This window comes from Amia ocellicauda, chromosome 4 (assembly GCF_036373705.1).
Source record: "Amia ocellicauda isolate fAmiCal2 chromosome 4, fAmiCal2.hap1, whole genome shotgun sequence".
In the NCBI taxonomy this organism is placed as follows: Eukaryota; Metazoa; Chordata; class Actinopteri; order Amiiformes; family Amiidae; genus Amia; species Amia ocellicauda.
The window spans coordinates 17,764,680-17,787,092 of NC_089853.1; the positions used below are offsets into that span (position 1 = coordinate 17,764,680).

The 22,413-nt window shown below is 38.2% G+C and overlaps 1 protein-coding gene across 2 annotated transcripts; it reads right to left on the bottom strand.

Moving 5' to 3' along the window:
* Positions 1–747: 747 nt before the first annotated feature.
* On the bottom strand, positions 748–22,273 carry chka (choline kinase alpha). Of its 2 annotated transcripts, none has more exons than XM_066701155.1 (12): positions 21,834–22,273; positions 20,793–20,901; positions 16,074–16,127; positions 10,842–10,955; positions 9,170–9,303; positions 8,618–8,722; positions 7,849–7,907; positions 6,847–6,934; positions 5,196–5,304; positions 4,731–4,837; positions 3,775–3,856; positions 748–3,142 (listed from the first exon to the last, which is right to left on the bottom strand). In XM_066701155.1, the coding sequence occupies exons 1-12, from the start codon at positions 22,067–22,069 to the stop codon at positions 3,083–3,085; spliced, it is 1,257 nt and encodes a 418-aa protein (XP_066557252.1). In that variant the 5' UTR covers positions 22,070–22,273; the 3' UTR covers positions 748–3,082. The 2 variants fall into 2 exon arrangements, with proteins under 2 accessions (XP_066557252.1, XP_066557253.1); XM_066701156.1 differs by lacking the exon at positions 21,834–22,273 and adding an exon at positions 21,503–21,778.
* Positions 22,274–22,413: the final 140 nt, after the last annotated feature.

The window sequence follows — 22,413 nt, forward strand, 5'->3', positions numbered from 1 at the left end:
TTTGATAAGGTTCCACACCAAAGACTGATCCTCAAATTGGAAGCTGTAGACATTCAGGGTAATGTAAGTAGATGGATTATGAACTGGTTGATGTATAGGAAACAGAGGGTGTCGATTAGAGGAGTCACTTCTAACTGGACTGAGGTTGTTAGTGGAGTTCCACAGGGATCAGTACTAGGGCCTTTGCTTTTTCTAATCTATATTAATGATCTGGACTCTGGGATAGTTAGCAAACTTGTCAAATTTGCAGATGATACTAAAATAGGTGGCTCAGCAGATACAAACTTGGCAGCACAGGCTATTCAAAGGGACTTGTATAATATTCAGATGAAATTCAATGTGGACAAGTGCAAGGTATTACATGCAGGTAACAAAAATATCCACTATAATTACACTATGGGAGGAATAGAACTAGATAATGTGTTACTTCGAGAAAGACCTAGGAGTCTATGTGGACGCCTCACTTTCTCCATCCAAACAGTGTGGGGAAGCAATAAAAAAGGCAAACAGGATGTTAGGGTATATTGTCAAAAGTGTAGAATTGAGAACAAGGGCAGTGATGTTCAGACTGTACAATGCACTAGTTAGAGCTCATCTGGATACTGTGGACAGTTCTGGGCTCCACACTTCAACCCACTGATGAATCAAATGTTTGTTTAAAGTGTGGGTGATGCATCTAACAATATGGTCCTGGTACAATGAAGTCCAAAAGTTCAGAAAATATAAAGTCAAAGACGGAACACAACACTGTTTTAAAATAGCTTTAATTGCAGAAATTACACATATAAAGCATTGAGAGTACAGTCCATAAACTGCATACGATACAATGTGGTACATTAGCTAATCCATACACTCCAGCCAGTCATGACCACTTACTTGCACTCTTATTTTGGGGGTTATTTGCGATGTTCACATTTTAAAACTACAAGAACATAAATGAAGAATTTAAGATCATGTAAGGGTGCACTGTTTCAATCAGTTGGCCTCTACTTTAGGTATATGCAGGTAACAGATTGGTTCGTGTGTGTGCGTGTGCGTGCATTTTCAAATGGTGTTCAGGACGTTCTGGAGCGCATTGGCAAGGGAATATACCACATACAAAAAACATTTCTTATTAAGAAATATTTTTCCACTGCAGGAACATTAAACCATTTAATTAACCAAATACAATAACCCCCTGGAAATATATTGCATTAGTGACTGGAAAGTGCTATTAACGTCACTAGCAACAGTGACATGAAATGAAAAGGTTTGGTTGCACATTACTATGTTAATCTGATTAAATACATTATACAGTGTATTATAGACTAATAAAAAAAAAAAAAAAAATAGCATTTTTTCCAGTTAAAGGTCCTATTCTTTTTTTCTGGTCGATGAAATGGAAAACAATCTGTACTTTCAACAAAATTAAAATAAACCACCTACATGTAAAAAAAATATACATATACTGAAAAGCAGCAGTTTACTTTTTACTTTTTTGTTGTTGATTTTGTAAAACAACTCAAGTCATTAATTCTCTTAACACACCTCACCTTGTGAACAGGCAAGCAGAATATGTTCCGACTCCAAATCTTCCCATTGCCATGTCAACATACAGTTAAGCATGTGTGTTAATTCTTTAGATGTCCCGAGTTGTAGTCCAACAAGAGTAGGTAAGTTTCCAAATACCTCTAACTGTAACAGACAACTTAAGTCTTAAAATCATTGGTAGCTTTCATGCAAGCAGTACTTGAGCAATAAGTGCTATGGAAACTGATCATGAGCTGCTTTATGGTCCTTTGAGTTTTTTAAATCACTGCCTATTAATTTCAACATTTATTTATTCATTATTTTCAACATGAATATATTAATTTCCCATTTGCTTATTTGCGATTTACATTTCTCAGTGTCCTTTTAAATTTCATAGTATCTCTTGTATTTACTTTTATTTTTCAATGTGAGAAAACCCCCCTCTGTCAATCAGAGTTAGTGGGTGGTAGCCAGTGCACTTATTGCCTAATCCAATGCATATAATCTCAATCATGTTCATGTTTATAATCCTCATCTTCATCTTTATGTTCATAATCACATTCATCTTAATTTTGGCACTGATCACCCTCCATAGAGTTGTCTATAGGTAATTTTCTCAAAGCTGCATCCAAAAGAGCACTTGCACACGCCACCAATCGCAAACAGCAAAAGGATCTGAAGATCTGCCAGGCTTGCCTCCATTGAATCAGCAGCTATAGAAGGTTAAATGACTTGTAACATTTGGTCACCTCAGAATCTCACCAGGATTCTACAAAGCGTGAACTTAAAAGTGACTATACTACACGACAGGAAATGCAACATGCCACGCAGATGGCCTAAAAATTAAACCAAATCGATGCATTTATTTCATGAAACATTCCAAGTCGCCTAGAAGCAGATATCTTCCAGGCATGCAAGTTTCAGCAGGGTCCCAGGGCCAATAACGCGTCTAGTAAACTGTTCCATTACTATAGTTGGTATTTGGCAACAGAGACTTGCTTAAAGCCTAAACTTTAGACTTTTTTTTTTTTTCTCCTCCATGATATTCCAGTTGATGATACAGTAAATCATACACACAGATGTACTGGTGTTTACATATTACTATCTATATACAGTAGTGAAGAAGCATTACTTTCTGCCATGGAAGGCAGTGACCTTGTGGAAGGTCATTCCCAGTAATTGCTATAGTATTTATGCTAAACAGTTGCTTACTACATAAAATAAAATGAAAGTGTTTCTTCCTTTGTTCCCACCCACCACCAATGTCTTCTCATTTTTCTTTTGAGCATTTATCAAAAAAAAAAAAATCTACATGATGATCACTTGTCACAATGTTGAGATTGCATTATACATTTGGTTGGTGCTGAAGGCTTCACTTTGTAAACACTGAGCAGTACTCCTCAGGTAAACACTCTGGGACATTCGCAGTTGCACTTTGGTCCCGATACCTTCTTCCTGAAAGCAGGGCTGCCACCATTGTAAAATCCTTGCATTCCCGACCCTAGTGCCCACCCACCCAACAAAGAAAGCACCTTCGACTACCCAGATGCTTCTCTCCTCACTCTAGACTCTTTCACACCTCCAGCAGCTTCTTCTGTTCGAAGTAGGCATCAAATCTCGCCAGCGCATAATCCTGTGAACATACACACAATGGTATCAGGAACCGTCCGATACTAAAGACACCAAACGTGATGACTGTGTTAAGCCACATTAAGCACTGTGTCCATAACTACTGGGCCAAATATCTCAAATAGTTTGGGGATCAGCCAAGTACCTCCACTGAGGGATCCATCCAGAACCTGTTTAGCATTAAACAAATGTAATGTTGGGGAGATGCCATGTTAACAGCTATCAAAGCTCTTAGCATAATGGTGTTTCTAAGCAATGCTTTGAGATAAGAGACATTAAAATACTTTGCAAATATTGGGTGTATTGTGCAGACTGGTAGGCATCATAAACTTTACCCAATGTATGACACTGGCACATTAGTGTACCAGCCAATGCAATCACGCCCTGGTACAATAGACTTTGTTAACTCAATGGATGCAACTGCTTTGTTGTTTTTTGCATTGCACAAGAATTGTTGATCGAGAATTACTGCCTTGTGCTGGGAAACTATGTAATTTAAGCACTAACACTATTATTTTTAATTTAAACTGACATAGTTGATAAGTCTGCAAATAAATATATACTACTACTAATTATAATTATTAATAAAATCAGAAACACTGTGGAAATTAGGTAATAATGGACAGCTGCACTCACCATGTAGCCAAACTCAATGGAGGAGATTCTGGCCTGGACTATTGACCACAGACCCCAGAAGAAGTGAGAAGCCAGTGCGAACCTAGAATTTAAAATGTCTGAAGTTAAAATAAAATCCATAATCTCTTTGATTTAAGAAAGCAGAGGAAGACTGAATATGTTCTCTCCATAAGACCCAACAAAAAAGGAAAATCAGTTGAACTTCAGAAGCCTCTTGGATAGTCGCAGTTTTCTGTTGCACAATCACCCCTTGGAGTGCGTCTCACAGAAATGGGGCCCTTCACACTGTACGACACAGGAAAACTTCAGTCAATTGCTCACAGTGACGGATTGGTTTAATTTCTCACAACGTGGTGCAGCCCAAGCCCCAGTCAGAAAGGAATGCACTGGAACGATCATAGAGAAACGCACTGCAGTGCTAACAGAGATCAGCAGGATTATTGTTATTAATTTCTTGGCAGACACCTTTGTCCAGGGTGATTTACAGGATACAAGAATAGGCCTGGATTGAGGCCTGTAAAACGACAGACTAATTTAGGAGCACAATGCCGCTGAATGCGGATGTGTGAGCAGTAATGTAAGGCACAGATGGATACAGCTGGTCTGATGCAGAAGGTAATCGCATTACCATGCTGATCAGGTATCAACAGTTGGGGACAAGAAACCAAACACCATGACTAGCCTGAGGGCTTTGAGTGCAGTTACACTTCTACAGCAGCACACTGCAAACCAAAAGTGATGTGTGGATGATACGCTTCACTCGCGAATACCCTTTTCCTGCACAGTGCAAAGTGTGATCATATTCCATGGCAAGCAATTCAAAAGCATGAACATTATTGTACTCCCCCTATTGTGAGCTATTCAGTATAACTTTATAAACAGTTTCACAGTGTATCACAGGTAGCCACACACACATTACTGAAATAACAGGCACTGAGTGATAGCTTAATCCTCACCGGTTGACTTCCAGCAGCATTTCTTCTTTGAGTTTGGTCTGGTCTGCATTGCTTAAATTCTCAACTCCACTATCAGACTCTGCCAGGTAGCTACTGATGAAATGCAGCTATAAAATATATTAAAAAACAAGAACAATTAGAACAATTTAAAAAGCAGTAGAAGGATAGTCTGTACATCTATACTATCTATGATATATAATGCTATAATACTGCATGATGAGCTTTAAGAAAACAAGTGTGTAATCACAAATTAAATTCCAAAGGAATATTCAGCTATGCTTAATTTGTTACACATTAAATTAATCCATAATTGTATTTGTTAACCTTGCATCACTCATTTGAATACCTTCACCGTTCCAGTGTTTTAGGTCAATAGATCATCAATAAATAATGTATTGAAGCCAGACACCATCAATTTATGTCTTTTTTCCTACATTCCCCACTGACGAAGAATGACAAACAAACCTGCTGGATTTTGGTTGGGTAATTCTTGAAGCTGGCCTTGAAGAACGGAAACTTGTCATAGGTGTAGTCGTACATCCATTCACAGAAGTGGTTTGCAATGTCAAAATCCCTAAAATAGAAAACACAGTGATAAGAAATACAAAATAAAGTGCAAAAACAGAGTTGCTAATAACGTGAATGTAAATCTGTTCTTAGTTTCCTAAAGAAGAATTCTCCTTTAATAACAAACTGGCAAGCAGTGAGCTGAGCTGACAAGCTGAGCAGTTTCTCAGGGGGAACACAGCTGCTGTGGTAACCAGACAAAGGAAAAGCCACATAGTCGTGGAGTGTGGGCTTCATTCCTCTCAGTTTCCCCTGGGATCATGCCTGCATGCTTTAGCTGAGAACTGTGGCTGTTTTAACACCCTGAATAACACTGGAAAATCAAACCCACTTAAACCTGGTAAAGATAGTGTTGGCAGGGAAAAATTTGCACACTGAGCAGGTCTCCATTTTGGACAAAAGAAAGCCTCTGTGTTCTCATGGTCTCACACAGGGCCAGTGTGCCAGCACATTACCACAGCCAAGTCCTCCCAGAATGCCCTGTGTTCCACTTAAACCAAAGCAGAGCAGATTAGAGGCTTTCAGCACGTGCTTAGAAACGATGAGCTGCAATGGCTCTTGAAAAGCAATCTGTTTTGTGGAGGCCTTGGTGTGATTAACAAGGGAAAACAGGGAACAGGGAATAGAATCTGATTTCTTGGCTAAGTGCCCAGTTCTTTAAGAATTGAAGAGTTAAGGCATGGGTACCCACCATTATTTATGTCTATTATTGTATTACAAAAGGAAAGCTGGATAATAGTCTTTGAAATTGGCAGAAATTTGAAGAGCAGCCTACAAAATCCTTATGTATTTTGCACATATAGTGGCAATCACCACGTAACATTACCCGCTCAAATGTGTTGCCTCCATCTTAACTTCTATCAATTTGCATTCCACACAACAGAGCAAAACTGGATTTCTTTAGATAAAATAAGATTGAGTTTCAAATGGTACAATTCTTCTGAGGGCAATATTTTGTCCCAGGGTCTTTTTGTATGGAAAATGTTTTAATATATTTAAAAGAAAAGGAAATGCATATCCCATAACAATTCAGACATATGAGGTGAAGATACACATTGTTGGTACAATTATAAGAAACTGTTTACAGAGACACTACAAGTTAATCCTCAGGCCTCAGATCCAATTTAAGTTTAAATTTAGTGCAGGTATTAATAAGACTGATGATAAATTAAATCACTTTAAAATGCCAAATGTCATCTATAATTCCAACATGGTGCTAGTGATTACAGAGAACACTTTTTTCCAGCAAAATACATGTCGAGGCCTTGCCTTTTGCTGAAATGAGTTTGAATAATTATTGTCAGTAATGAAATATCACAACCCAGCGGGAATCTCAAGTACACTTGAAGCTTTTCTTGTTACCAGAAAGCTGAACTTTTTATTGAAAAACATTTCTTACACAGACATTTCTATAATGTATTGAGACCTACTGCACACAAAATCACTAGTGGAAAATACGACATCTCAATTATTTTTGATATAAATGTATTGATTTAAAAAGCCCGATACTGAAAAGTGTTACTTTTCACATGCACAGCTAGGTGCTCACCTGTAGTTATAACTGCTGTATTCAAAATCGATCAGCATGAGCCTCTGCCGGTCAGAGTTCTCCCTGCCTTTCAGGAGCAGGATGTTGCCTGATTAGGAAGAAAAACTATTTAATCAGACATCGTGAAAATATATAGTTAGGTCCATAAATATTTGGACAGTGACACAATTGTCATCATTTTGGCTCTGTACACCACCACAATGGATTTGAAAGGAAACAATTAAGGTGTGCTATGAAGTCTACACTTAAACTTTAATTTGAGGTTAGATACATCCAAATTGGGTGAACGGTGTAGGAATTACTCCCATTTTTATATGTGCTCCCCCCAATTTTAGGGGCTGAAATGTATTTGGACAAACTAACAATCATGAATTAAATTGTGAGTTTCAATACTTGGTTGCAAATCCTTTGAAGTCAATGACTGCCTGAAGTCTGGAACCCATAGACATCACCAGATGCTGGGTTTCTTCCCTGGTGATGCTCTGCCAGGCCTGTACAGCAGCTGTCTTTAGTTCCTTGTTCTTGGGGTGTTTTGCCTTCAGCAAGTGAAATGCATGCTCAATTGGAATCAGGTCAGGTGATTGACTAGACATTGGGGAACATTCCACTCCTTCACCTTAAAAAAGTCGTCATATTTATGGACCTAACTGTACATATGGTTGGTTTGTGGCATTAAGCGAACGGGAACAAAATACATATCCCAAGGGAAGTATGTGACAAATTATTAGTTTTTTCATACCTAAGGACACCACTAGAGCTGAAGGATGCTGGCACAAAATGGCTGCCGACAATGTCTAGCTCATGAGAAAAGCTTTTGTGTAATTTCCCCATCTCTTGTCAAGACTAAGGACAAAACCAGCAGAACTGCAGAAAAGCGAGAAACATCTTCCTGGTGGCACTAACCTCACTGTTTACCATTTTAGCCAAATCAAATACTGGAGAGCATTTGAAACTGTCACAAGAGATTAATTATATGGCAGTATACAGCTGGGAACATCTTACCTTCTTGGCAGTCATTGTGGCAGAAAACCACAGGAGAGGGAGTAGATTCCAGCAAAGCCCTGCAATTAAATTAAAAAGGAGGGGGTTAATGTGTAACATTTCACTTTAAGGTAATACAGGCATTGAAACCTTTTCTAAAATCCAGTTTATATTCTAGCAAAACCAAGAGAAGTGATCTTGCCATATGCGTCTTTCCCACACAGTTATCACAATACGCTCTTTATCTAGGTTTAAGAAAAGACACCCAACATTGTCTACCATTACCTTCCTAAAATAGTATGAGTATAAACTGCATTTAAATCACTTATATTATTACCTAGGATAGAAGAGTCCAGAAATTATGCTTTTTGAAGCCAAAACAACACAAATGATTAACAGATGTATTTCCATGGCACATAGCGGCTATACATTAACAGAGATATTCTGCAATGCACAAGAGGGATGTAATATGTAGGGTAAAATAAAAAATGAGTCTAAAAAAGTCTTTGGCCAGCAGTATTTAATGATTTAATGCTAGCTGGGCAAAAGTGTGTATAAAATCTATTCACAATTTTCATATTAGCAGTGAAGAGTACATACAACAAAACAAGTTACCATTAATGCAAAATCAAGACCCATTACAAAAGAGCCGATCACATTACTTTCCCCTTTACGACATCAGATTAAACAAGCAAAAAAACGAAAAGTCTGACATGGTGTAATTAAAGGACAAGAGACTAAGTAGTAACCTGTTGTTGTATGAAACTAGGAGTTAGACCAATTGGCTTACTTAATGTTCTCCATTTCTTGAGGCAAGTTGTAGCTCATCAGCTTGGCAAACTTCCTTATATGAGACTCTCTTGTGAAGGTTATCCTCAGCACCTGCTTTAGGTACCTGTTGAAGGGAAGAGGCATGCGTTGATTAAAGAATGGATTGAAAACTAAGCAGGTGAAAATCATTCAAAGGAACAGAGATTTATCAGCTTCTCCCATTCACAGAAGGGTCTTGCAAATTAGAAATTGCTCTTCCCCGGACCTCACAGAAGTATTTATTAGGACATAGTGTAGGAGATGTCAAAGGGCAAGGAATACAAGCAAATTCACCCTGAAAACCCGATTTATATTATAGATGTAAAGTATTACCATCTCTGGAAGCAAAGAAAAAATCATGTCAATCATATAAAAAAAAACTGTGGTAGAGCAACCACAGGTCTTCAATATAAAACCAAATCAATTTGATTGAAAAAACTCTGACGTGGGGGCCAGTTAGCCTCAATTAGATCTGGAGGCTTGGACTCACTTCTCAGCAGTGGCCAAAACACAAACCACCAAAATAACTCACTTGTCCATTGTCCCAAACAGCCATTTTGGTTCTTTGTTAAAAGGCATTCTCATTCCATGGAACGTGGCCATCTTCTCTGCTATCTCAGCAGATATGCTCGGCAAGGCCAATTCCTCAGTGTCCAATTTCCTGCTCTGTAATTGAAATTTGGACAACATTAGTGTATAAGCTTAAATTGCATTGCTGTTAAGGTTCAAATGGGGGATAATTCTTTCAAATAGACAGAATGGTATAGATAGAAAAGTAAATAAAAAATAATTGCTGTCAGCTGGTTATAAAATAGTATCCAAACATGTACAAACAAGGAGCGTCCTGGAAACATTCATGTTTTGTGTCAGTCATATTCACTCATGATTACCTTGCCACAGGTGAAGAAATATATTCAATTAGAAGATGTTTTGTTGGGATTTGTGCCAGTTTGAATTTCAACCTATTCTCTGAACGATTTATCTCAGAAAATGAAACCAATGGTTGTTTTTCTCTATGTGCCTGAAGCTAAACAATCTCTTCAGATAAACTATATCACCCTGGAGGATCTTTTGACTTTTAATAATGTATATGATAATGTATATATTGATACAGATGAATAGAGAGAAAAAAATAAAACCGGTGTGTTTAGACTAATAGAGCCACTTTGTGAAAGACTCAATTTCGCCAATTGTTTTTTAATATTTTGTAATAGCAATTATAATCTTTGTAATCTTGAATAAGTGTGAATTGTGTTTTTACAATGTGTTCCGAAATGCACATTGCCACAGGCACCTTGATCTCTTGGCATATAAGGAGGAGGCGTAGCAATATAAATAAATCAAAGGGTTCACATCAGCCTTACACAGACATGCATTCTTTACTGCTGCTGCTATTTCACTCATTTGAGAAGTCCTAGATTTTAACTATACATGTCCTAACTATCCAGGATGAATAAACTGATGTTGCTTTTTCATTACACAGTGTATCAAGACAAGAAATTATCAAACTTAAAGAAAAACAGAAAAGAAACAAACCTACAGATATATGGGTTATGACTTCAGATGGGAGGTCATGGAAAATCTTGATATTAAAACTGGTCCGAGAGCTTAAAATCCTGTGTGAATACTTCTAATAGTTTATTTTTTTCTCTCCATTTTTGGACCAACTCTGGTTGTACCCAGTGTTGAAAAACAAAGGTGTTTAGTGCCAAGATATCACTTGATGTGCCCAGACAGCAAGTGCCCTTTCCCCTGAACTATTTCTGTAGCTCTGGAGGAACATTCCATGAATTACAGATACACACTGGTCTGTTAATTAAAAAAAAAAAAAAGTCAATTACTAAAGGCAATTTAAATCGCATTACAGCAGCTTAAACTGCAAGTCTTCTGTGATCACACCGCACAGCAGGATTTAACTCAGCGCTGGATGTTTTGAACCCATTTTAACGGTCAGGCTTCGTATAAAAAGAACACACATTAATTACGACTCAAACATATCGTGGTACAATCAGTGAATTATGCAACGGTCACCACTTTCCTATTAATAGAAATGTTAAAACACTGACAAAAGCTGCTGGATGGAGATCCCACAATACCCTACTGTACGCACACATGCGAGCACAAAGACAGTGTACAGACGTTCGCAAACAAGACAGTACAGCGGAGCATGCTGGCAGCCTCGCAGGTCCCACACAGTAACTCACAGGGATGAACTGCTCCAAGCGACCCTGTGGAAAGATGCCATATAATTTTGGGCCCAGCTCCCGCTCTGCCAGGATTGCAAACATAACACTCTCCAGCACCATGGCCTCAGCTCCCTGCAAAACAAAATACAACAGAAAAGAAGATCAATGCCAAAAAAGATTTCCAGCCAAAGGACAAATACTTTGTCATACTGGTTTCACTATCCCGAGATTTCAGATCATTCAACTGAAGGTCAGTGCATACAAATATACAAATCTATAACAAAGTTTCACCAAGTCAGTTAGTTTTGTGAAAGATGGAGACCCTACAAAAAGAGTCTTCAAACTCTCAGACAGAGATGGAAGCAGTGAGTAAGCTGCTAAAGGTCCAAATAAGTTGATTTAGAAAACAGGGATTGTGAGCCAAAAAGTTAAACCTATCAGGCACCATTATTACTATTTGAAATGGCAAATCCTGTACAAAATGGGTGGAGGGTGAGATTTAATAAGCAGTCTATGGAACCTACAGTCAACATCAAACAAGGCAACCAGATAATCAGACTTCTCAGCGTTACTGGTTAGATCAGAAGTATTGTGAACATTTTGAGAAAGAAAAACGAAACAAAAAACACCTGTGTTGCATTTGGACATTACAGTTCCTGCCAAAATGTACTGAATAGTAGACTACTTCAAACTTCACAGATTGTAGATTGTATTTGCTTTTTTGGAAACTTTGAATGTTTAATGATGCTTTCACCAAGGCAGATGCACAATGAAATGACCTGGAAGCAGAAGACTGCAGATAACAAGCCTTTCCGTATAGTACTTACTAGTTTAACAGAGGGGCAAGTTCTGGGCAGGAAACATGGGGCAACATTTTGTCCTTTGTAACTGGTGCTTAGAATTACACTATGTACAAGGTTTTAACAAAGATTAACCATTTTATGTACTGTGGTGAGCCACATTCAAAACTTATGCCAACTGGAAAGTCCTACATTACTGCTTGTAAAGGCATGTGAACCTATCCCTTAAACAATTTACCTCCTATTGGTGTGATAGGGAGTGTCCAAAAAAAAAAAAAAAACATCACTAACTGATACTCAGTAGATTAGATGCTCAGTAGATCTTACACATGCCTTTTTAAATCAGTGTCAATATATTGGTCTTAGGTGCTGGTAAACATTATCTATGTAGTCATAATCCACCTACCATACATTATGATCTTCTAACACACAAGCACATAAATATATATGATTCACAGGGTTGGTGTCAAACTATCCAATTTATGATATTTTTTTATAATTATACAATCACCTATACATATTAAAAACATGTATTTATTGTAGTGATTTAGGCTTTTGCTACAGGATGTGCAAGCAACAGATTTCACATGCACAACACTGAGCTTGACCTCACTCTATACTTCTGTCTACATAGGCACCCCTATCTCCTTGCCCCAGTTATTTCCTCTCCCCCCTTTCCCGTATGAGGCCAGCCTTTGACCGCAGAAGCCATCATAATTCCCCAACTTAATAAATCATATCCTCAATCTACCCTGCTCTGTACACACAGAACCAACATACATACACAAATGAACACTGGTACTCAGCTATTAAGATGATTGCTTTGAAAGATGGTTTTCCACATTTTTTTTTAATTACCTGGAACTTACAATTTTGATCATTAAATATGGGCTCCCTGGATCTCTATAAAATATGTACTTGCTAGTTTGCAAAATGGAAAAAAAAAATCTCATTGAGGTACAGAAAATGAAAGCTACATCATACCGACTACCAATAACAGCTGTACATAGTTTATTATTGATACCAGTACATCAGTTATAAAGCTTCCATCGCTGACAGTTAAAGTATCCAATATCAGGCACAATCCTCAGTTCTACTGTTGTGATACCCTGCGTAATTGGTTGACCTAAGATAAACTGCTCAAAACAGACATCTCTTTTGCACAACATTGAAGGTACAATGACCGAGAATTTAGTTAATGTCCAAAGGTCACTTCCTATGGGACGATGTACCACAATGCAACTTGTTCACTGGTAAACACTACTACTTAAAGTGAAGACAGGAAAAGGGGCTTCCTGAAAACAGAAACCTTCTCCAAATGTACTCCAGAACACTGCCAGCTAGTATGAAGTTACTACATTCAGGATGCTGGCTATTAGTGCTTACGCTATAATAGAAAGAAATGTTAGTGGGCTTTCTTAATGGAATCTGATTCTCCCACAATGCACACACATCTGCTAGTCTTAAGTCAGCCCTTCTGTGTTGTCAAAATTCATCTAGTGTATCTTTACCAATCAAATACAGGTATAATGTCTCTATTGAATTGGAATTTTAATTTGATAAAAAAAAAAAAGTTTTTCATTTCATTTATTAGATGTTCAAAGACTGAATTGTGACATGCACCATTTGGCAATAATGAGTCTTCAGTCATTTTTATACCAAGTCGGACTCTTTCGACGGACACTTGTTCCTAGTCTAACTGTGCCAAACCAATCTCATGATTTCTCTGCCACAGAGTTTTTCCCATGACTGAATGTTATACGTCACTGAAATATTCTGCTTTCATGTCGGTCTCCCTGGTTGCAAAAGCTAATATTATAATTTTGCTATGAACACGATCAATATTTTGAGACTAGTCTCTCGCTATGTTTGCATGTAGTTTAAACTGACAGAACAATGCAAACTATAATATAGAGTTGTACAGTTTAACAGCCACGATCGCCATTATGAAGAGGTGCCACAAAGATAAGTTTCAAAAGATGAAATAATGCTCCATCATTCAAAATGTGCATCCTTTTCTTTTTATATATAAATCCAATCTGGGCCTGAAGGTGAGGATGAAATCTAACCCTTACAATACAGGTAGGTTGGTAAAAGGGTGACCTGTAATAAACTAAAGGTAAAGAAAGGATTACCCACTAATAGGATGGCTGTCAGCACTGACAGGTGTTTATAAGAACTGTTCTAATTACCTGCAGGCAACGGATAAGCCCGAGGTTAGCAGTTCCAGTACAATGCAGGAATACTGTACATGAAGCCTACCCGTGAACATTTCAATGATCAGATGCTGTTGGATTTGTTCTGAACATGTTGGGCAAGGCCTGTACAGTAAATCCTAACAGAATATAAAGGAAAAGGCCACTTTAAAATATCTGCTGTACTAAAATATTTTTGTTAATACCAAACTACTGTGCAGCATCCATATTTTACCCCATTAAAAGGGTGTAATATAGAAGGGAGAAAACCTTTGAGAAGCAACGAGTACATGGCACAAATGTGAAGCCAAACTGGATGTTAAAATTTCAAGTTAACAAGTTAACCCAGTCCTTCAAGCTAGCCAGTCTTCGAGGTTTTGCTCCATGCCAGCTAATTGTTTTGGTTAATATTATTGATGTAGAAAAAGTTAACTTAAAGGCTTGTACTAAAAGCCCAAAACAAGTTAAAATTTAATTAAGTAATTGAGAACTGAAACCAACGGCAGGCGAGAATTACCAAGCCACAAAAAAGCAGAAACATCAGCTGGGACAGTTGCTGGAAGAATGCTAGCCTTTGATCTACAACTTTGTGATCCATCTCCAGGAGTGGTCATGAGATTGGATAGATGGGTGTAAGTGAAGTTGCAAACAAAACAACAAAACTTGGACAGGAAACCCTGCACGAGAAGTGAAATTGGAACAGAACCAAGAACAATCCCTGTAGAAAAACAAGCTTGCATAAAGCCCTCAACATGTCTCCTTCAAAAATCCCCTACTCTATTGAATGGCCATTTGTTTGTTTATATTTTAACAATTCTCTATTTAAATGACATGCACTTCAGAGTAGAGCTAAGTTAGACAGCATTACAAATTCCAGAAGATAGCATTCAATGGCAAAAAGGGGTAAAAATACATTTATGGATAATATACACCTCAACTATGACGCATGAAAAGCAACTGAAATTACTTGTGCATTGGCTGAAAAGAAACCCCTCCAAAATGTAAATTTCAGGAAAAAATGTACAGCAAAGAATAATGCAACTGGCATGACATTCAAGTAAAAGGTAAATGCATATTTTCATACAGAAACATAACCATTGTGTTCATAAGTGCAGTCTGTGGAGCTTGGTTTCTAAATAAAATTGTTAGAATTTTCAGGTTGCATAACACGTGTACAACTGGTACAACCAGACCATTATGTATCACCAGTAAAACAAGTCAACATGAAAAGCCTTTAGCCTGCTTAGGCTGGGATGAACATCACAAACAAGGAAGGCCTATATAAACTGAGAATAACGCATAACAGGACAGCATGACTCTGAACCCTTGACGTAACTTAGGTTTTTTTTTTTTTTTTTTTTTTAACATCTGCAGAAACCTAGATTTTACAGTAATTCTAGAGACTTTTATAGGTTTTACCCAAATCCTGACATTACAGGGAAGCATGAATAATAAAGAGCAGCCAAGACAGTGGAAAACGGCACCCTAGAGTTGGGGAACATTGATGCGTTGCGCTACGATCCGAGATCCTGTGGAATTTGCATTATTAGTTCTGCTGCTCTTCCTGATATTCTTGGTGCTCTGGGAAATGTGTGGAAGGCCACACAGGGGTCAACTATCCCTTCTGCACTTTTAAGGAAGCACACCAGTTATTCAAAGGGGGTAAATGAATAGGCCACATAAGAAGATTAGCACCAGTTCAACAACAAATAAATCAAACCACAACACTGATGATTCCCAAACCTCACAAGCAAAGTTTATTTAATTTTTGAATGTAAAACTCTTTATATCTGTGTGGTGTGAGAAATATTTCACTTTTATCAGAACGCAGTAGTTGGCCGAAGCCGGAGACAGTCCCAAGTGGTTCCAGCCTTCCAGCAGATAAGACATCAGAGAGTGGGGGAAAAAAAGTGCATTCTAAACTTGAGGGGAAAATATTTGCAAGAGAAACCCACTGGGTACCCTCTGGTTATAGCTAGATTGACACTAGATTTGTGGTGCTTAAATGGTAACATTAAACAAATCAGCACAAACACAAAACAGGGACAAATATACACCTGAAAGTTTGTTGGTATCGCTGTGCTTTATTACACCATATACCAATGGACTTATCTTTAGTTCACCAATACATGTTTACAGTTACAAAGTGTGTAAAGCACCAAAACAATACAGACCACTGAACCTTGGTAACAGTGTGGAGGAGAGGGGAGGGGGGAAGAAAAAGAAAAACAAACACTGCCCAGTACGTTACTTACTTGAAAGTGATTCTCTTTGTTTGCCTGTCTGGGTTCCCCTTTATTACAGGACATCTATCAATAAAAGAAAAAGCAAAAGACTAGCCGTGAGTACATTATGTTGCTCTGAGATCATGCACGTACACACAAATACAAAATCACAAGCCCGAAAAACAAACAAAAAAGCTTCCTTTAAAGGACGCAATGTAAAAAGTGATGTTTGATGGGTCTCTTTATTTTGCAGCAGGACTGTATATTAATATTTTTCAAATAAATACAATAAATATCCTGATGAACACATTCCCCTCATAATGAAGTTAGGAGATATTAATGGCTGAGGCTCAAAAGGAGTTTTAAAGGTTGAATTACACACTAACTAGAACCTGAATTCAAATAAACAGAACTGTGGCTGTACAAACCATCTGTTATCTTCTCTCCTAACACTAAGGCTAGAGAAGTACAGCATTCAAATGATACAGTGGTAAATAAATGTGAAAAATCACATTGAGCGCGTTACATTTTTTTTTTGTATTATTATTATTATTATTATAAGAAGCCTCTGGTAATTCTTATGTAGACAAGATCAATAAATGTATGGTAATATGTACTATGAATATATTGTTAGGTAATTATGAAAAGCATGGTGCAGTTAGTTGCTTTGTATAATAAATGAACCCTGCAGTAATAAGGCACACAAACCCATTACAGTTGTGACAAATAAAAGGTGTTCAGTTGGATGACAAAGCCATGGTGACCTAAGTGCAGAATAGCATGTATGCGTTCAAATAGAAGCTCTTAATTACATATGGGAGTCTGGGAAAACATTATGAACTAAGATTTTAAATTATGAATGAATTTAATTCGAAAAGCAATTCAGTTTCATGTTGTATACTAATATTATAGAGGATGTATTATAGCTTATAAATAAATGCATTGGGCAATTACAGCCAGATCCCCAGGAAAAACAGAAAAGTGTGAAATGTGCTTAGAGGAAATAATCTATATGGACTATGCAAGAAGCTAATAACTGAAAAATTCTTCAGTACTCTGTGTGCACTGATTTGGCTGTATAAATAACTAAAGTATGAGACACTAAAGTGACTCTGACTGAGAGGACATTATATGAAATATTTTATTTTTGTATTTTGTGTTAGAACTTCACAATTAAACACTTTAAAATCAGACTGTTGCTGCTCACATAGCTTAACTTCAACTTTAACCAGGAATGCAGAAGTCAAGAGGGAGGTACCATCACATGACTTTTGTTACTAATACAACAGAGCTCTGAACGTGTGTGCGCATCAAGAGGTCTTGTGACTGCTGTGATGTCACCAAAGATGATATCAGAATGTTTTTTTCTCTCCTCCTCCTCACTCTAATCAGTCCAGAATGAAAAACAAAATGGTTTTGAATAAATTCTATTCTTCTGCACATATTGTTAGAGGGGTGAGGCCAATTACTTTGTGAGGTTCTTTCAACCAACTGCAATATGCTTTTCTATACAAACTATACAAATATCCACCTACTGTTTGACTTCTACAGTCAACTTCCCCGGTTTCCAGAAATTATAGGACAAGATTTCACCCAGTTTATTATACCATCTTGCCACAATTGCTTACATTGCGTTAAAAATATACACCCAACTTTAACACTACTGTACCCATTATAATCTTCCAGTTTGCGTTTCCTTTTTATTCTCTCAGTGTTATAATGAACTATCTATACATGTATTGAATTTAAAAAATGCTGATTATGTGTGATCACAATTTAAAAACAAGAAAGGCCAAAAAACATGAATACACAGCAAAGATAAGTGTTTTCTTTTGTTTAGACAGGAAAGTTACCTATCTAGGTTTGTTTTAAAAAGGGAGTTTAAAGAATGCTGCAACTTCAGAGATCGCATACTGTACCGTGTGTGGTATCGTGTCTGTCACCTGGAAACAAGAGTGCTCAAGGCACCATCCTTTCGGAAAGCCTACGGCAAAGAACACACGCATGTACAGCCATGGTGGTACATCACCCCCACAACAAACTCAGCCCCACATTCAACAACAGTCAAGCAGCCAGCAGTCAGTCACTGCCCTGACACACAGGGATATTCTCCACTACAGTACCGAGTGACAGTAATGGTCAACCAAAAAGACCCTGAGATTTTGAAGGGTTAAAAAAAAAACATTACTACAGATCCCACCCCTCCCTTCAACTCCCCTAGCCAGTAGCTCACTTTCAGTGAAACACTTTAGCACCTCCATGTATAGAAAGCATCAAGTAGAAAAAAGATGCACATCAAACTTAACATAAGGATAAGTATATAAATATTGCAGTTAGTTGGAAAGTACAAATCCACCAAATATAATGCAAAGCAGCTTATTAATGGCTTGTATCAAGGCACAATAAATGCTGATATGATCATGTATGCCCAACCATCCACCTATCAAATAAAGTGTTTTTTTTTTTTTATGCAAGAAATGAATAAACAATGTATCTAACTGGTTGTGTGGATTAGCTTTTATTCTGATTTCAAATAGAAGGATTTGAATTACACAAGTGTTTGTTTTTCTATGTGAGGTTACAAATACTAATTAACTTAATGTAGCTTTAAAAGGACTGAGTAGTAAAAATATCAGGCCTGTCATATTAAGCAATGTAAACAAGACAGTAAGCAATGAGATTTATGTGCTACTCATGGCAAGGTGATGTAAAGGTGCTTGAGGTATATGGATTTTGTAAACATTCAGTATGACTGTAGGACATTAATGTTTCAGAAAACTAAGTGTGGGTTTTTGGTCAAGGAGACTTTCACCTGTTTACAAGACACACCAACTAAAAAATCTGAACCTGTTGCATAAGCTTAAAAGCACTTGCACAGATGCAGCAGAAGGCAAAGCAGAAAGTAGTGTAAGTTTACACATCAGAACATGTTTGTATTGCGAGTTTTCAGAATATAATCATTTCTGAATATAATATTCATGTGCACTGGGGGGGAGGGGGATTACAGCCTTAATCCCTGGCTGTAGATTAGAGGATCTCAAGGTGTAATTTTGTCTTTCATTAGGTGTGACACCCTTTATACTTTTTCAATGCTTAAGCCTCTGAGTTTGATCCATTTGTCATCAATATGATCACTAGCATTCACATCAACTAAATGTTTAAAACAGCTGAAAATGGGCCTGATTAAATAAAACCTCTGACCCAACCAGCAAGGCCAAATTGAAATCCCAGTATGATGGAGGCTTTTCTTGTTTGCCTGGGGCTATTTGCTTCTGCCCAGTGAACATCCCGTCACCAGCCATGTAATTTGCAGATGAATGGTGGATCGAAGATTTTATTTAAACATGGAGAACCCTGCCATTAGTACCATGGCGGGGTCTAAAAAATAATCTGTATTTTAAATCATGCTAAATCTACACAGTTATTCCTAATAATAAAAATAACTTTAATGGACTGCAGTTTCTGAATGAAACATCTTGGTTTTCTCTTTTACAAACCTTTGTGGTGTAACAGGGACAGAAATCTTAACTGTCCTAGACCGATGAGATTGCGGTCACTCTATAAATGATTAACAACCCCAAGCTCTCCATCGTAGGGTATTGGATACTGGAATTTGAACTGGAAGGAGAGGGAAAAGTCAACACTCTTATACAATCATGCCAAGTGCTCAGCAGATTAAAAGCAACCTGGGGAACGTTTTAAGACATGGTCAGCCCTCACCCAATCCAGTACTCACGGAGATCAGAAAAGTGTAACAATGTGTAACACAATGTCCTTATTGCATCCCAATCCCATCTCAGTGCTGTGCTTTTGGGTCATGCAAATAACACTTATCAGGCTTTTACTCAAACAGAAAAGGCTAAACTACCCATGACCTTGCCTGAAAAGTTGACATTATCATCTTTTGACAAATATGTTCCCAAATTATTTCTGTCTGCAGGTTTTGTTGAATAAAAGGCTTGGAACGTCACAAAAGGTCACTCCAAAGTCATCCTTATCTACTTTTGTGCACAGATCAGCAACATCTGGCAGATGGAGGCTTAATTATACGCCAGCAGCATGACTTGCAGGGTGAAACGGACGACACTGTACACAAGTGACCCCCATAGAGCTACAGCCACTCACATAATACCATACTGAGTTCTTAACATTGTGATAAACAATAAAACTGTGCATCATCCATCCATGTGAAAAATAAAAATAAAAAAAATTGTTTAGACATGAATTATGATAAGAAAATTACATTCTACATACAAGTCCAAGAGACTATACAATGAGGTTCCAGTTGAAGTTGCTAATATACTTTCTGGAACAGGCAAAGCATTGTTGTACATAAGATAATTACACTGTATTTGCTTGCCTTGTTTATGTTTATATATATATATATATATATACACACACACATAATATACATATACAGACATTTCATTTTACAGATTATTTTGCTGAAGGACATAAAACAAGTTCGATATTTTAAAGAAGGAAATTAGTCATTTCCTACAGTAACTCATTGTAGCCAGTCATATTTATACCCCTAACTACTATTTATTAAAAACTAAAAGGTAGAAAGGCTAATAAAGATGTCACTTTTACACCACTTTATCGTCATACAATCTTTTAATATAATCACAGGGACTATGAAGTCATTAAAAAGAAACTGCCATCTGGACTGAATTTGCACAGTTAAGTAGAGAGTAATGCATCCTAGTGGTCGCTTTGTTCACTTAGACTGAACCAGTTTAAACTCACCTGCAGAATCGCTCCATACAAACGCAGGAGGACATTCCGGGGTTCATCGGCTACAGTTTTTTGAGTTTCTGGCAACGAGCAAAGAAATAGCTTGTTGCTGAGGCCCCCCCTGTTAAAACAGAATATAGAATTAAATATTGGCCACTACAAGAACAAGTGTAAACTGGTCCCCATAGTACAGTACATCTTTTCAATTCGGACCACCTCAAACCAGAGCAGGGGTAGAGGAAACGCGGCTGCACAATGAAAATACCCGTCAAATCGACCGATGTATGCATATGTAGTAAGGAAAAGGCAGTATCGAGGAATATTGCGGTAAAACCACTGCACCACTTTTGGGATACCCTTGGCATTGTTGCTATGGTAGGCTGATTGAAGTGGGAGTCGAAATTACAGCTTTAGTTTTTATTTGTGCCTGCACCCAATCCCTGTAACTGGCTGAGACTACGGCCACCCCCTTTTAAAAAAGAAATCAAATAAAAACTCGCAGATATTAGGGCAATCACAAACTGATATATATACATACACACACATACACACACACAGAGTGCGTGTAGATTAATAAACTGTATATTAATTTTGAATTACAAGAAAATATAGGCTACATTAGATGCTAAATAAAATCGCAACTATTGAATAAAACCCTTTACAAACTGAGACTCCTTGTGAAAAGAACAACATTGTAGGTTCGTATGGACAATCTGACGCACGGTTTCCTTTTCAATGGTGGCTCCGCGGATCTGGAGGCAAGAATGCAAATGAGGCTCGAAAGTAGGAGTTGCCCGTTCATTCCCAGCGCATAAAACCCAAATCCGTACACCATCAGATTCTGTAGTAATGTAGCTAAATATGCAAACACGACTGTTTAAAACAGCACTATCAAAACATGCGTTTTTGCACGCTATTCCTGCCATTCGCTCCAATAAAACTGAGTGTATGCGTATGTGGAAGGAGCTGCGCCACAGATGTCTGTACAGTAGACTAGCGGTCCTGCTGTGCGGGCTGTGCGGGCTGTGCGGGGGCGGCCCCGCCGCGCTGTACCTGATCACGCCGATGCGGAACTCCTCTTCGCGGAGGCTCTTCCACGCGCCGTGCAGGAACGCCCCGCACCACAGGAACGCCGCGCGCCGGGTGTGCGGGTCGGGCTCCTCGGGGCGCCCCGGCTCCCCGCACTCGGGCTCGGCCTCCGTCTGGGCGCGGATCTCGCTGGCGCTCACCAGCAGACCCAGAGACATGGACGGGGAGGAAGAGACCCCATTGATGAACTTGGTTTTCATTTTTAGAGGAGTGGAATTCGAGGATATGGCAATAGAAACTCCTCTCTACTGAACAGGATCAGTTGGAAAACAATAAAATAATTTACTGGAAATGTGTATAAATATTGCCTTTATAATACGCTCAGTAATGAAATAAAACAGTTCGGGTCAAAGTAAGCGGGGAAGCTGCGGTAATAACTGTCTGCTCCGCCGTTCGGCTCCGGTTTGACTGGCGGAGCGCAGCGGCTGCGGGGTATTTAAGACACGGGCTTTCCCATTGGACCAGCAGCCTGCGATCCGGCGCGCCACGGCTGCTGTGATTGGCTCTTCAGCTCTACGTCACGGCGCCACGCCTCTGCTCTTAC